Raw genomic sequence first — 15,559 nt, forward strand, 5'->3', positions numbered from 1 at the left:
CACAACACTAAATTAATACAAGGAGCCATCAACATGATTGCCTATATTTCTATAGTCCAATTTTTATATCAAGAAACCAAGGATCAGAAATTTATAAATAGAGGGTTTTATTTTTAAATGAATTGAATTTAATTGGATCAGTAAGTTGTGTTTGTATTACAACTATACATTCCAAAGAAAAGTAAGTAGATATCAGGAAACGTATTTATTTTAAGGCTGAAATAAAATGTATGGTTGTTAACAATGGTCTTGTTATTATTATAGACATTACTCTGTTTTGAGACATTCGAACGTATTGACACAGACAGTCTAAAATCAAGGAAAAGTGACATTACATTACGTAAAAGTGAATACAAGGTCAAGTACTCCGAAACAGGAAATAGGAAAGTTAAGCATTGAAGAGTTGCGCCCTCATATCGTTACAATTGAAGACAATGAATTGAATACACATTATTTTCAAGGAGAGGAAAGTGACGAAAAGTAGTCAGCCTACTATATCTTCCTTAATTCGTTGATCGTACTCCTACTGGTAGTTATTATTATTCTATCACAAATACACTGAATGCACTAAACTCGCGTTATACGTTGAACGACAGCATGTTTTCGGCATTTCCCAAAATATTTCATCAGTGGATAGGCATACACGTTATAATGGGCACTATAAATACTTGCATTGTTATAACAATGCTGATTCCATTTATTAGTGGTAGGTAATTCAATTTTTTTGTTAGTTGATATTTTATTTAATATGAAAGGAAGGCAAAATGAATGAATTGGATTTATCCAGAGAAGAGGGAAATTACAATGTTTGTCCGCACTATTCCCTGGTTTTATCTAATCGAAATTGTTGATTATTTCATATATTTATTTTCTTTTATAATAAAAGTGAATGAAAATGTAGTAAACACACATTTGTTGGTGATGAAGTGAGTTATAGGCCTTAAATGTTGAACATATTCGCAGCCTTCTTGGCTGGTCAATTCAATATTGGCCATTTTCATTGTCGTTTATTAGGCATTATTTTACATCTATAGGCCTACTTTGTTTTTATTTCAATTAAAATATTTATTGGACATAAAGTCCAGACCAACTTGTTGTTCTTACCTGGGGCCGATTGTAGGGTCGTGTGGCATGAATGTCAGCACTAACATTCTTCCATTCATTCGTAGGCCTACATTTATATGCAATGCAACGTTTTTAGTCGCTTGGACGCGACTCTATAGTTCACTATGTCGGTCGGTCGGTCTGTCGGTCTGTCTGTCGGTCCGGTATCACTATGCGTTTTTAGCACGCGACTTATGGCTATTGGCCTTGTTCTTTATATTCCAGAGTCTTTGGTAAAGGCAGAGAAACGTTATTAATTACATTTTTAAAAAAATCTTTTTAAAAATCAATGTTTACAATGTTTACAACTATAACAGGTCAATTTGAAGGAGATGTTCGATTAATGCCGGAAGAATCAGACTATAACTTTGTACAAGTTTACCACGACAGCCAATGGGGAGCAGTATGCAGTGGTCAACAGTGGGATAGGAACGACGGTGACGTCATTTGCCGACAGTTGGGTTAGTATAATGTTAACTTGTTAATTTAAATGTCCTAGTTATATCTTTCTTAAATAGATGTGTTGATATACCTTCATTATGTAAAATATTGTAATTAACAATGATATATAGATATTAGGCTTTTATAAATTAAATATATTTACTTTCAGTATTACCTTTGTATTATGCCCTTACAACTCGTACACTTTATCATTTAGATGATATTGTATTGTCTGTATTATTTATTATTGAAATCAAAATCATAGTAAAAACTGAATTGGATATTTTTCACAATGTATATAATGCATGAAAGCAATAAAATACATATTAATAAAAAAAAAATCATTAAACATCAATAAAATATACACATATGTCGGATTGGTGACACGTATAAATAACCGTATCGTAATTTGTTTATAATATGTTCCAATAATAAAATTAAGATTTTACTGTACTAAATATGACGATGATGATTATTGAAATTCTCTACCATCAGCATAGTAATGAATAATACACTTTAAGTAGGCTTATTGGTGCAATAATCGCAGTGGATTATTCTAAGCTGGTCAACAATGACGAACTGTTACCGCAGATAATACCGTAAATATACAACTGGCCTATGGTGTGCTTTGGTTTGCACAAATCTCAACTTATTCCACTATGAAAATTGTTCACAATGTAAAAATGAAATTTTACCCTAACAATAACTTTCATTCAATACATAAGCAAGAATGCTGCGGGGTCTAAATTAACACACAACCGTACGAGAATCGAGTGAAAATAAACTTTAGTAAATCAGACTATCTATCCTCATCATCAAATAATGTTTTAAATAGTCCCAGCTCCCAGCACGTGCACTTACTTTTTTATTCAGGTCGCAGAGAGGTAAAATTGACTACAAGACATCGTTTCTAGGACAAGAAACCATAATGGAGGAAGATGTATTTTAGTAAATTAATGTTATGCTATTTCTATCTATGTCATTGTGACCCTTCTATAAATTTACTTTAGGACTAGGTAGAGCTCGGTACGTATTCACAGCATATGGACGAGACAGTAACTCAGTGTACAATAGTGTCAACGTAAGTCAAGGGGAGCCCATCTGGTTGGCTGATCTACAATGTAATGGTAACGAAGATCGGGTAGCTGAATGCGAAAGACCAATTGAGTGGGGTTCACGCTCTCCAATATGCTACCGTGCTGGAATTGAATGCTCAAAAGCTGGTGAGTTATGGTATACAATAGAAACTCATTTCAATATTGTTTATATAGAAGTAAAGAAGGTTTGATGAAACTACTTAATCGGAGAATTTATTCAAAACAAACATTTGACCATGGTTCAGAGATTTACAATATAAACCAACTAACATAGAAATCTGCTTCATATACGCAGCATATTTAACTATAATCATATACCGGTATACTTTTGCATTATTTAGCTGTAATACATTTTATCACTCTATTTAATCTTCTAGAAACGTTAAGTCGTTTTTTTTTTAATATTTGAATTTTTTTTCTTTGAGATGATATATATTTTTTTAAACAACATCATTTAATTCAACATTCAATGTCCTGTGAATCATACTCACGAATTCAAAAATATTTTTGTTTATTCTTCAAGCTGTAATTGCACAATATATTCTAGAGATTAATATACTTTTGCTTCATGAGGACAATTGTCCGCAATGAGATCAACTCATGAGTCATCGACCAGTGTATTGTATACATAACTATTGTTGTTATATTATATGCAAGTCAGATATAAATTTTAATCCACTTACAGTGTTCAATCAAGAGATTTAAAATATTTTGGAAACAAAGTAGTATTGAAAGGTTTTTAGGAATTTCTTCTATTTTTTAGGAACAATTATAAATACTATACAATTAGGCCTACATCTTACGTAAAAAACATTGTAGAAATGTAGGCCTATGTTGTTATTTTCAATAAACATAATTATTGCTTTACCAACAGCGAAACCTAAGCATTTGTTGGTTGTGTCAAATCAAATATTGATTAGATGACCCTTAATTTTATTATAACATTTCTTAATAATATTTTAAACATTGTTTCTTATATCTCTTGGTTAATAACACTATTTATTAAAACATATATTTATTTGTTGTGCTTCCAGAGAGCGAAAGTTACAGATACATTGGTTGTTACAACGATAACCTTGGTGGTGAGCCCTTGTTGAAGGGGTATGGATGCAATGTGAACAAAGACCCTAGATGCCATGAATTCGGGTGTCTTAACAGATGCGTTAACAGCCTGATGACAGTAGAGCTATGTGCCAACATTTGCTGTGATGAATTCAAATATTTTGGACTTGAATTTCGCAACGAGTGTTATTGCGGGCAAACAAATGTTTCGTATTACATGTATGGCCAGTCATCTGATGACAACTGCGTTGCTCCATGCAATGGAAACTCCTCCCAGAATTGTGGGAGTAATCAAGAGATAAGCCTATACGAATGTGGTCCCAGTAAGTAACACATCCGCCTATTTCGGGAATTAGAATTATTTATTTGTGATGCGGGCCTACATACCTTCATATTAAGAAGAAGGAAATAAGAAAATTACAATAAGGAGCTGTAATTTAACAACTCGACGACCAGATCTTGAGGATGTCTTTCTGCAAATCCTCTAAAAATACGAGCATGCGCGCGCAGAATTACTTTTTTTAATCAACAAAGCTCCCTAACGTATGTAACCTTCACCCTTTCCTAGAAACGGTACACATGGACATTCAAATAACAGTTTTATAAATATATTATTTGAAAAAAAAAATATTATTAATAATGAAATAGAAAATAAAATGTATTAAAATGTTTGTATTTTGTATTATTATTATTTTTTAGCTTTAATGCCAGATATACTTGAGGAAACTAAGGTTAGTGATGCCACGCTTCCGCCATTATGGGGAAGTTCACCATCCAATAACGGACACTTCTTAAAACCGATAAGTAAGTTATTTTTCTTTTCATATATTACACAAACTTCTCCATTTTCTAAAGTAAATTGTATAGTCCGAACGGGCGCATAAAAGGTAATCCATAAAGATAGTTTGTTTATAGTGGATATGGACTTAATTGTCATCCTGTAATTAAGCTAAATGTACACCAGCTGTGTTAATATTTTATTTTATTTCAAATCCTAATCTAGTTTTCTTGATGTGTATTGAGGTCAGATGGAAGTCTGCTTACATAATGTTAATACTTCGCTTTGCATGTTTTTTTATTTTTTTGTTTGTAAAGCATAATTATTAATCATCTTGTTTGTTTCTCTTTTAAAATAGTTATGTACCTAATTATTGGTGGCGTAATTGGTATTGCTATAATGATTATAATTGTCTATGCTGTTTACATGAGGTAATTATAGTGTAATTTCCAGGTACTTTAAAAAGAAATTATACCACATTGTCTTAGTAGTGGCACTGTGGCTTGCTGGTTGTTGTCAACTATGTGGCTAGACTAAAATTCTGTTATGGTTTTTTAATGGCGTTTTGATTTTGGTCCAGCTCAATTATACGTTTTACTGAAATGCTTATCTTTTTACCAATATTAAGTCGAATGATCATCTAGAACCACAATCTACCCTAACCGAATTATGTATTTCCTGTTGGATGGTGTGTGAAAGCATGTCATGTCAATGTCATGATTTCCGGACATGTTTAATGTCGATCTTTAAAGTTACGGGTAACATAGGCTTACATATAAATAAAATTATACATGACTTATGTTACCCAAAATATTAAGATTCCAGAAATGTATACCTTTCTGCTGATTTCTCAAAAGTCACTCATGTTTGTGCTGAAATTACATTTCATGTTACTCATTGAATTTAAAATACAACATAATTGTTAAATACTTTAATGTTGGTAGTATAATATAGAATAACATTCATATTTTTTGTTATATCTGGAAATAGGAAATCAAATCAATCCCATATGCGGCAAATTGGTAAGTATATTTTATTTAAAGATATTGAAGTATACCATAAACATTGTGTGTTTATATGGAATATTATCAGAATGTGTAGAATAGGATCATTTGTAGCTACATACCTTTCAATGGATTGTTTGGTAAAGATTAGTCTAGAAATAGTAAAGGTACAGTGGTCCAGAATTGAGATCTTAGTTTTGACGTTATACTGCTAACAGACAAACACACAAACACAAATTAAAGACATAAAATAAGAATATAACCTCTTTGGTTGAGGTAATAAAGCCACGGTATTATGGAATAACATGAGAACGTTTGTTTAAATTTCCAAGGAGGTATATCGATAACTTACAACTTTCCATTAATCACACTATTTCGTTTTAGGTGATATATCGATATATTGCGAACCAGATCACATTCAACTACCAAATGGCACAGGAAATGTTGAAAAGTACCTGGAAGCAGAATACAATTTTATATCCGAGAGGCAAATTATAGAAGAAAAAGAGCACATGTATAAAGCGACATTACTTCCAAATGGCGCTATAGCACCTTCAATCGTTAGGACTTCAGGGAGCGAGCCCAATGCTGAAGAGGAAGGAGCAATTGGATACGCCTCAGTTGCTGCTGACTGCAAAGATGACGAATATTGTGTACCAATTATTCCAGCTAAAACTGTTGTGTGCAAAGAAAAGAAACCAGTAGCACCACCCCGACAGTCATCTCTAGAAAAAGGACAAAGGCACACAGCAAGCAACGACCCATTGTATGCTCAACCTAAAAAACTGTTAGTAGGTTTACCAAAGAAAACGGACAGTAAAATCGAATACTACGCAACTTCTGATGTAGTAACGAACGCAGATGAGAATGAAGACATGAGGGATTACCGATATATGTCTTCATTAACGGATACTGGGTACACAAAACTGGATGATCAGGGAAGAGTCGTGAATGAGGAGTACGCGCATATTAAGGACTGAGATGATCAGATAAATTAATGTCTGCTATCACAGACACTGTTATTTGCTTGTATACACCCATTCACAAATAATTTCATGTCACACTTGCATCATATTTTACAAGTAATTTACATATTCAGATACTGTATGTTAACTATAAGTATAGCCATATCCTTTCTACTTGCCAACGGCTCTGTGGACTGAAAACGTGAGAAATGCACAAAGCTCGTTAAAGTTTTATTGTACACACCAGAACAAAGTTGGTTGATGATGAAACCTAACAACTTTAAACAAAGATAAAATGTTTGTTGTTGCGTGCTATATGGTAGAAATGTATAGGCATAGACATCGAAATATGTCAAACATTATTTACAACGCAAATTATTATAGAAACCAAAACCTGAATGAATTGATTAATGAAGATATATACTACTAGTTCTTCTTTGGCTCAGTCAGCAAATAAGACTTAAGGGTTTAAGCAAAATTTTGATTATGATTATGAAGATGCTACTTTGTGTTTGAATTCTAGTTTTACCAGTCTTCAGTTATCACGTATGATAGCCTTAGTTGCATATTTACACAATACACACATTATATTTGTATAACGTTATAAGGAGTGGAATGTATGTATGACTACAATTTCGGTTATTATTTTATATCTGTAAGCCCATTTTATTTATGTCTTATGTTCTCTATATTACTATTCACATTGTTTTACATTTTTTATATTATATTTGTAAAGTTTACACAATTATATCATTTTCATTATTTTTTAATTACTATTTTTAATGTGTATACTGTACCAATAAATACCATAACAAATATTGATATATTGTTTCTGTCAACTTTTAAAAGTATTATAATTAATAAAAGTAGCATTATTCTCAAGATAAATACGTTGAAATTATTATTATTAATAATCAATGTCAATTAATAATATAATATTATCAATTACAATAACATCATAAACATATTTGATTTAAAATAGGCCTACACTATCACAACTTCACAAAAATACAAGCACATGACCGGTCTTAATTCTATCGTAGGTTTGAACAGCAAATACTATAGTCTATACTCACAATGAAAGGACTACTGTATTTATAAAGTCCTTGCGTCGTCGATACTTAAACTCTAGTACTCGTATTTGTTTTCAATGTTCTGTTTTGTATGTACTAAAGGTTCCCATTCCTCCTGTCCAATCTCTTAATTTTCTTCGAAACCTCAAGCTAAGGTAAGATAGAGTAAGAATCATATTATAGTTTTCTTTTTAGAGTAGCCTACACACTGCATTGTAATGAATCAAATGTTTGAAAACAAAAATATTGTTAAAAAATAATTGCTAAATATGCTCTCAAAAATAGATCATATCAAACTATTAGTATTGGGTATGTAACATACGACGCCTAAACGTAAACTATATTATTTTATGATTACTTTTATGAATATGCAATTTAATAGCTTATAATACCCAATTCCTTGTTTGCTTCGATTATTTTCTTATTGTTTGTGTTGTGACGTCTATAGTCTACGCAATGACTTATTTGCATATTTTCCACCTGTGGGTTGGTTGAAATAGACGAGGTATTTGTACGTACAGGGAGTTCTGGGCAGGCGGTTGTGCACAACGAATGAATAAAGTGAACGGTACCGAGTAATGTGTTGCGTTGTGTTTCTATGTAAATGGTTTAACGAGTAGGCTACATTTTCCCCGATGCAAGCTCGATGCTATATCTACACTGTATATAGCAGACACGACACTGTGTGCTTATTGTTATTGCAGACACGATGCCGTACTATACGACAATAGGCCGAATTTCTCTGTAAGATCTTATGATGTTTTAATGAAACTGTTCCTGATGTGAGCTGACTGATTAACATTTTATGGTTATCATTTAGGAAGTGAACTACAATATTAAGTCTTCAAGACGTATGCGTCAATCACTAATTTGTTACACAGGAGACTTTCTGACAAAAGACAAACCGCACAAACTACTATATATACAATGAGCAATAACAAATTACTAAATTCCCAAGTATACTGTTCATGTTATTTGTCTTGTACCGGATGACAAGAATGATCAAATTGCAAATAGATGGAAGTCGACATGTTTCAAAACTTAATCTCTGGGTTATTTTTCGATTGTTGGAATAATGCAGATATTTGCTTTCTCAAACAATAACAGACGCTAATGACAACCATGTGGAAACAATCGTAATCATATACTTCCTTTTTGTAGAGAAAACAAGATAAACTAGTATAGTCAATAGTTATATGATAGCGCCCCCATATCTAATTACGATCCCCTTGATGATTCATAAGTGGATTATGAGTAGTGGTATCTGGATATTTCCTTCCGAACTTACCTTAATCAAAGACTCATCCAAAATAATTATAGATTATTCCATGGAAGTATAAATACCTCCATGATTATTCCATTGTAAACTATATAATATTTCTGTTCTGTACACATAAAAAAACAAAACAAAACAAGAGCACACTAACTATAATAATTTGCATCTATTAAAGACTAAAAAATGATACCATCCAGTGAGGCCAGACAATTGAGTAGTTATGAGAGTTTACCATTAACAGTTTCGTTTAAAATCGTATTCATCTTAAACGATTAAAACACAATTCATTGTAAATTATAGAATTTCGGAGAAAAAATCCGAATCAGACGTTTATACGGCATATAAACGATCTATAAGACAGCTATAAATAACACTTAGTAAGGAAACAATACACACAACTACTTACAGTGTCTTTCATAGTGTCTTATTTTGGTTATGCGGTCCGTGACCTATTACACAGTTAATCTCAAATAATCTCTAATTAATTAACAAAAACCAAATCCGTACTTTAAAATCGATCTTAAAGTGTTTTCCAAGAACGCAATCGACTTAAAGTTGCTGACTCATAATCTGTTTATACCAAACGAGAGTACACTGCCAATTTTAAATACATTTATTTATAAATCTAAAATTACTAAAGATATGTTTGTCTTCTTGAACAAATATTATTAATAATAATACTGTATGCCTATGTATTGTTACATAATAGATATTCAATTAGACAAAAAAATAGATTTAAAATATTTCGATTTTGTCTATACATAATAAATCAATATATATGTGTTGTTTTCGGAAATGAATGAACTAAAAACTACAAAATTGCACATTGATTTTATTTAATTTTATTTTTCATCTTTTCGTGGGACATCTAGAAAAGGAGAAAATCAGTCGCTCAACAAACAATTGTACAAACATATGTTCTAATCCGCTTGACCTCAAAGGGATGTAATATTCGAACACCGGAATTTGCATTGAAAGCCGAGTGATACATAAATCCTCCGAAGCATAATATATATATCTACTCGAGATGGGGCGTATTTACTTCCACTTCAGTAGGAATTATGATAGGATATCGGATAACTCTTTTCTTGCTCTGTATTGTTGAAGGTAAGAGAGAATTGAATTGTCGAATTATAGGCTAATTGAAAAATATAAATACTTTAAGTTTGTTATTTAAAATATGGGGTATAAATCTCTCTTTTGTCTGTCAATTTTTTCGTAAAATAACTCTTTTTTAAAGTGTTTATTTTGAATAAATCCTCAGAAATTGGGTACAAGGAGATACGTTTTTTTTTTATAGATTCACAATAATCATTTGAGCATTCTTATTTTTATTTTGTAGCATAAAAATCAACTTTATTTGTACCTTAAAACACATTCCCACTATTCGTATTACACAAAACGTATATGTATAATATTAACAATTTTATTTTGAATTAGGTCAGTTTGATGATTCAAAATTGTTCGTTAGTTTCTATAAAAGTTAGTTTTTCATATCAAGAGTACACTCCATGGTAATTTAAGTTACTTTTGTCACACCCTACATTCATTTATCAATCAAAAGCCATTAAGTAAACAAATAGCTTAACAGAGTGGTATGGTAAACATATTTCCAACTTAGTATTAGAGAATTATAAAGCCATCTACGATATACGATTGTGATTTTAATATCGCGTTTCCCTATTCCAAAATTCGAATTTATTCAATTCATTTTAACAGACCTGTTGTAAGTTATTAGTACTATTATTTGACACCTCATATTTTATTTTTTAATATATATATATTATTAAATTACTATTATTACATTCATATGAGACTCAATTTTGTTTTCTTACATTACTGAAACAATTGTGGAATCAAGTATGTTTGTAAAGTACACTTATTCTAAATTTTTGAATGGAAATGTGCCCACTAATTCATGCCAGGACATACATACATTCTATATAGATACATTCTATGAAGATCTTAAATGTACGTAGATGCAGCATTATAAAATACATTATCAAAATAATAAATGTGGTAATAACGTTCATTTTCTTTAATAGTACTAAGCTGCAATGTTGGACGGATTAATATCAACAATTCATGCTATGATTTTGTCAAGCCAGAACAAAACCTTACTTGGATGGACGCTCTCAAAGGCTGTATAGACTCCGGTGGAAGTTTAGCCAGTTTTGAAACAGATTCGGAGCAAGATGCGGTGAGGAATCACCGATATGCACTATATAAAACCGAAGAGAAGTTTTATATTGGTCTATATAGTCAAGGAATTACTCCGATGTGGGTGTCTGGGGAATATTTGTCGTCAGACAGATGGAGCTTAAAATCAGCACCACAAGGAGATCATTCGTGCGAAGGAACTGTATTGGACATTTCAGATAATAATTGGCTTCGAGTAATGTGTACAGTTCGATACCACAACATTGGATATATATGCGAGTACGGTAAATACATATCTTGTAAATTATTTTGAACTTAATTAAAATCTAAAAGCAATCGCAAGGCAACATGATTGGAAATTACATACGATGAAACGGGTAGATTCTAAGAAAACAAAATTGAGACTGATATGAATGGAATTATTTATTTCCTACAATAGATAAATATGATTGATTCAAATTATTGAAACAGTGCTCATATTGGGACATGATCTTAAAATCACGTCGAAAATACCTCATCGGCGAAAGTTCCGTATTGTTAGTGAATGAAAAAATGTATCTGACGGGATTAAATAATAAGGAATTATTTTAATGTGGTCATTTCCAATCATGTTAAATTTTAATTAAGTACTATACAAACTGGAAACAAGACTGAGAATGCTGTTTAATTAAAATTGTTCTTATTTGATATAATTGTTACAGGCCTATACTTTTTTTGTATGATAGTTTTCTAATTATTTCAGGAACACCGGCTTTAAAATCCACACATCTTCCTGTGTTATACCCGACAAAACAACTAACTACAGTTGAGGAAACACAGAAAACAAAAAATGACTTAACTGGTAAATATTCACTTTATGCTAATTTGAGAATAATGTTAAATACAACAACATATATTGAGATATATTGTATGACCAATGTCACTCTTAGTCAGAGTTTCACAATACATAATAAAAAAGAAATGACACATTACCGTATGCTTTAACAAATTAAATTTTTTTACTCAATATTACAGCGCTTTGTCCCTCGGATCGTTTTGTTCATGGGAATTCCTGTTACGAGTTTGTAGAAGATCCTAACACCTACAATTGGACATACGCTGTCAAATCCTGCTCATCAAAAGGCGGTCAACTTGTAAGTTTGGAAACTGAAGAAGAAAACGATGCATTAATCAACAGTCTTAAAACAAACTACCTTTATAAAGAGCTATATATTGGTCTTAGACTCCCAAAAAATGAAGAAAACGCCAAATGGTTATCAGGAGCACCTCTTACGTACAATCGTCATGGAGCGGCAGCATCAACTTTCAGATGTACTACAATATTTGCCTTCCAGTCAGTATGGTTTTCTAGACCTTGTGATGCCGGGATACCCGTTGGACACGGGTACATATGCGAATATACTAGAGGTGTGGTGTCATTTATTTATCTTACTATGTAATGATATCAATGATAATCAATAATAGTAACAATACATTTATATTTTCAAGACTAAGATACGAAAATCTGTTTTTGCGAAATATTCATTTAAATTATTTAAAAAGCTTGTTATAGTTAATTAGTTCTCTTAAATCAATGATGTTTTGCAATCTGATACTTCAAATGAAATTTAAATTGATTACCACGTAATAGGATTTTAATATTGACATTTTGTTATCTTTTTTCAGAATCTATTACTAACCCGGTAACTTCAGGTAAGTTCATGATCTATCGATAAAAATATCATCAAATAACATTCAAAATCATTATATTCAGTTGTGTGTATTTTGGTATTAGGAAATGCTGAAATGCTTTATTTGCTTATACAATAGAAATTCTTCTTAAACAAAATATTCCTTTTATTTCTAGCTATAAATTCGTAAAATATTTTAACACATTATTTTGACACTAGATAACTATTTGAATACTTCAATTTTCATTTTTTCAAGATTGAAAGATAATCAAAACATAGTTGAAAATTATTGTTTAATTTTTTGTTTTATTCTAATTCTTTAATTACAGCAACATCAGGAAACAATAATAAATAGTAAACTTACAGTACAGATAAATAATGATACACGTATTATACTGTACCGTATCCATATATGGTAATGCAACTTAAATAATATCGAGCATTTGTTTTGGCAATATTAGATGTCGGGCATTCCGATTAGCTCATGACTTACCGTATTTGACTCACAATTGTGTCATCATTTACACCATATTTATTGAAATAATGTTTTCAGGAAATTCTGACTTTACTGCTAACGTCACAAGTATACAGCAAATTAAGAAAGGTGACGACAACACATTGAATATGGGTAGGCCTAAGGTTTTCTCATGTTAATCATTGTATTTTTTTGTTACCAGAGTAGGCCTACAAAGCGATAAACTATGAATTGCAAATATGTAAATTGTTCACATGTGGCATATTCGAAACTACAGTAGCTTCTGATTCCTCGTCATACATTAAAACAGTGTCTATGGGAGGGATTTTGTTACCTACTTTTGTAAGTAATTTACGTTTCAACTATGCAATGAATCACCAGTATATTCTTGATATATTTGTAATTATAAGGTAATTCTACCATCAATACAATGTATGTCTTGTTTTACAGGTGTTTTAATTTCGGTTATTATTGTATTGTTTATCCTGGTATTGGTGGTAATTGCTCTGTTATGGAGGAGGTAAGTATCAATCTAAGGTATAAAGCATGAACAAGAAGACATTCTTATTTTTAGCAGCCTTGTTTGTCGCCCTCTCCAACCATGGAGATATAGAAGTAAAGAATTAAAAATGTTCATATTTTCGTTTTGTATTATGTTTTATTTTTTGGTTTATCAAATAGAAACATTCAAGGTTGATAATTGTCTTTTAGGAGCAAGATCAGAAAGCAACATATTACGTCACCTCAGGAAATACCATCGACAGCGTTTACAGGCGGAACAAATAAAGACATTGCCAAAGAAGGGGTTTCAGTGCCAGTTTATATGCAACTTGAAACTTCAGATATTATTAGAGAAACACCAAACACTGGCTTAGAAATTAACATCAATCCAAGATGCAAATCAGTAAATCAAGTGAATCAGGAGTTAGAGGGGAGATATTACGAAATTCAACAATTACATCCAACAGAAACAGATCTCCCTAAAGAAAGATTCAGTAGTAAAAATATTTCTAGAGCAAATACTGTTTTTCGATTGAGTGGTAGGAAGAAATTTGAAGACAAGAAGCAAAGTCAAACAGAAATTAAAAGCAATCGACCTAAAACTTGTAAGCCTCAGTATATTGCAGGACAAGAAAGAACATGCTACGCACACTCGAACTTGGGCTTCACTTCCAACACTTGTACCTTACCAAAGCAAAGTTCATGTTCTGTAGAGAGTGAACATTTATACAACAAACCAGTGTATGACGTTTGCGGACCTGCGCAATGTGGTGCTGAACAGATATATACAATTCCGTGCACTGTAACACTTTCCAGTAAACAACATTCTACCAACATTGAAACTGAGCATTATTATTCTTCAATGACTGATCCAGATAATGAACAGTCTGTCCAATCAAATGGAGTCTATTTTGTTTTGGAAAAGCCAGACAATGTTGAGAAAGCAGATTATGGAACATTAAGCAAAGAAGTTGAAAATGAAATTTACGAAAGCGGTTCCTAACTGTTCTTAATATTAACACTAAAAACAAATACATGATTTAATTTTCGATGAAGCACGCACTTCATCAATGACTTTAAAAAATTCGACTTCCTTGCCCATCTCGTTTATAAAGAAGTTAATAATGTCTCCAGGACCCTTTGGGAATATATTTTTAACCAGTGTTTTTATTAATTAATAATTTTCTGAAAGCGATCATATACAAGATACAAGATAACTTTATTGTCAAATAGTTCAACGAAAGATTTGAAATTTGTTTTTCTCATGGAAACTTAATATAAAAATAGAATAAAATGTTAAAACACGAAGTAAAATACACAGTACAGTAAAAATATACAGATTAAAATGCATATACAGGATTTACAAAATACAAAAATTAATAAGAGGATAAATGCTATAAATACCTTTTAATGAACGAAATAATATTAATATTACACCCAAACTATGTAAGTTTATATTGAAGAAGACCATGTGAAACTGTATTATGCCTATAGTACGTTGGTCATGTATTTAGTGTGAAATGTGTTTCACTTGATCTTCCGGGATAAACCATATTAATGGCCGGATTCAAGATCCGATGAAACAAAACCTTTCCATGAACTTGTTAAGTCATCATTATCATGATGAACCTGTATTTTATTTTTTTTAAAAGTTCATTGTTTCTAATTTGTATAACTCCCTTACAGCAGTTACGTAACCAACTGGTTACTATAGCACAATTGACATGCGCAGAACCTATTATTCGTCTCTACGCATATTTATTATGCAATAGTAACCATTTATGTCAAAACTGGTTACTATAGCACAATTGACATGCGCAGAACCCATTTTTCGTCTCTGCGCATGTTTATTATGCTATAGTAATCTTTTATGTCAAAAACTGGTTACTATAGCACAATTGACATGCGCAGAACCTATTATTCGTCTCTGCGCATATTTATTATGCAATAGTA

At 31.5% G+C, this 15,559-nt stretch overlaps 2 protein-coding genes across 2 annotated transcripts; both read left to right on the plus strand.

Moving 5' to 3' along the window:
* The first annotated feature begins 508 nt into the window (after window positions 1-508).
* On the plus strand, window positions 509-8,567 carry LOC140051370 (uncharacterized). The gene is made up of 8 exons (XM_072096562.1): window positions 509-706; window positions 1,422-1,565; window positions 2,556-2,768; window positions 3,677-4,027; window positions 4,404-4,508; window positions 4,841-4,913; window positions 5,473-5,504; window positions 5,871-8,567. Exons 1-8 carry the CDS (start codon window positions 598-600, stop codon window positions 6,464-6,466), a joined length of 1,623 nt encoding a protein of 540 aa, XP_071952663.1. The 5' UTR covers window positions 509-597; the 3' UTR covers window positions 6,467-8,567.
* A 1,294-nt stretch (window positions 8,568-9,861) lies between these two features.
* On the plus strand, window positions 9,862-15,235 carry LOC140052513 (uncharacterized). Its single transcript, XM_072098122.1, has 8 exons — window positions 9,862-9,907; window positions 10,846-11,244; window positions 11,703-11,801; window positions 11,975-12,367; window positions 12,626-12,652; window positions 13,184-13,258; window positions 13,556-13,625; window positions 13,817-15,235. The coding sequence occupies exons 1-8, from the start codon at window positions 9,862-9,864 to the stop codon at window positions 14,607-14,609; spliced, it is 1,902 nt and encodes a 633-aa protein (XP_071954223.1). The 3' UTR covers window positions 14,610-15,235.
* The last annotated feature ends 324 nt before the right edge of the window (window positions 15,236-15,559 follow it).

Source organism: Antedon mediterranea, chromosome 6, assembly GCF_964355755.1.
Source record: "Antedon mediterranea chromosome 6, ecAntMedi1.1, whole genome shotgun sequence".
Taxonomy (NCBI): domain Eukaryota; kingdom Metazoa; phylum Echinodermata; class Crinoidea; order Comatulida; family Antedonidae; genus Antedon; species Antedon mediterranea.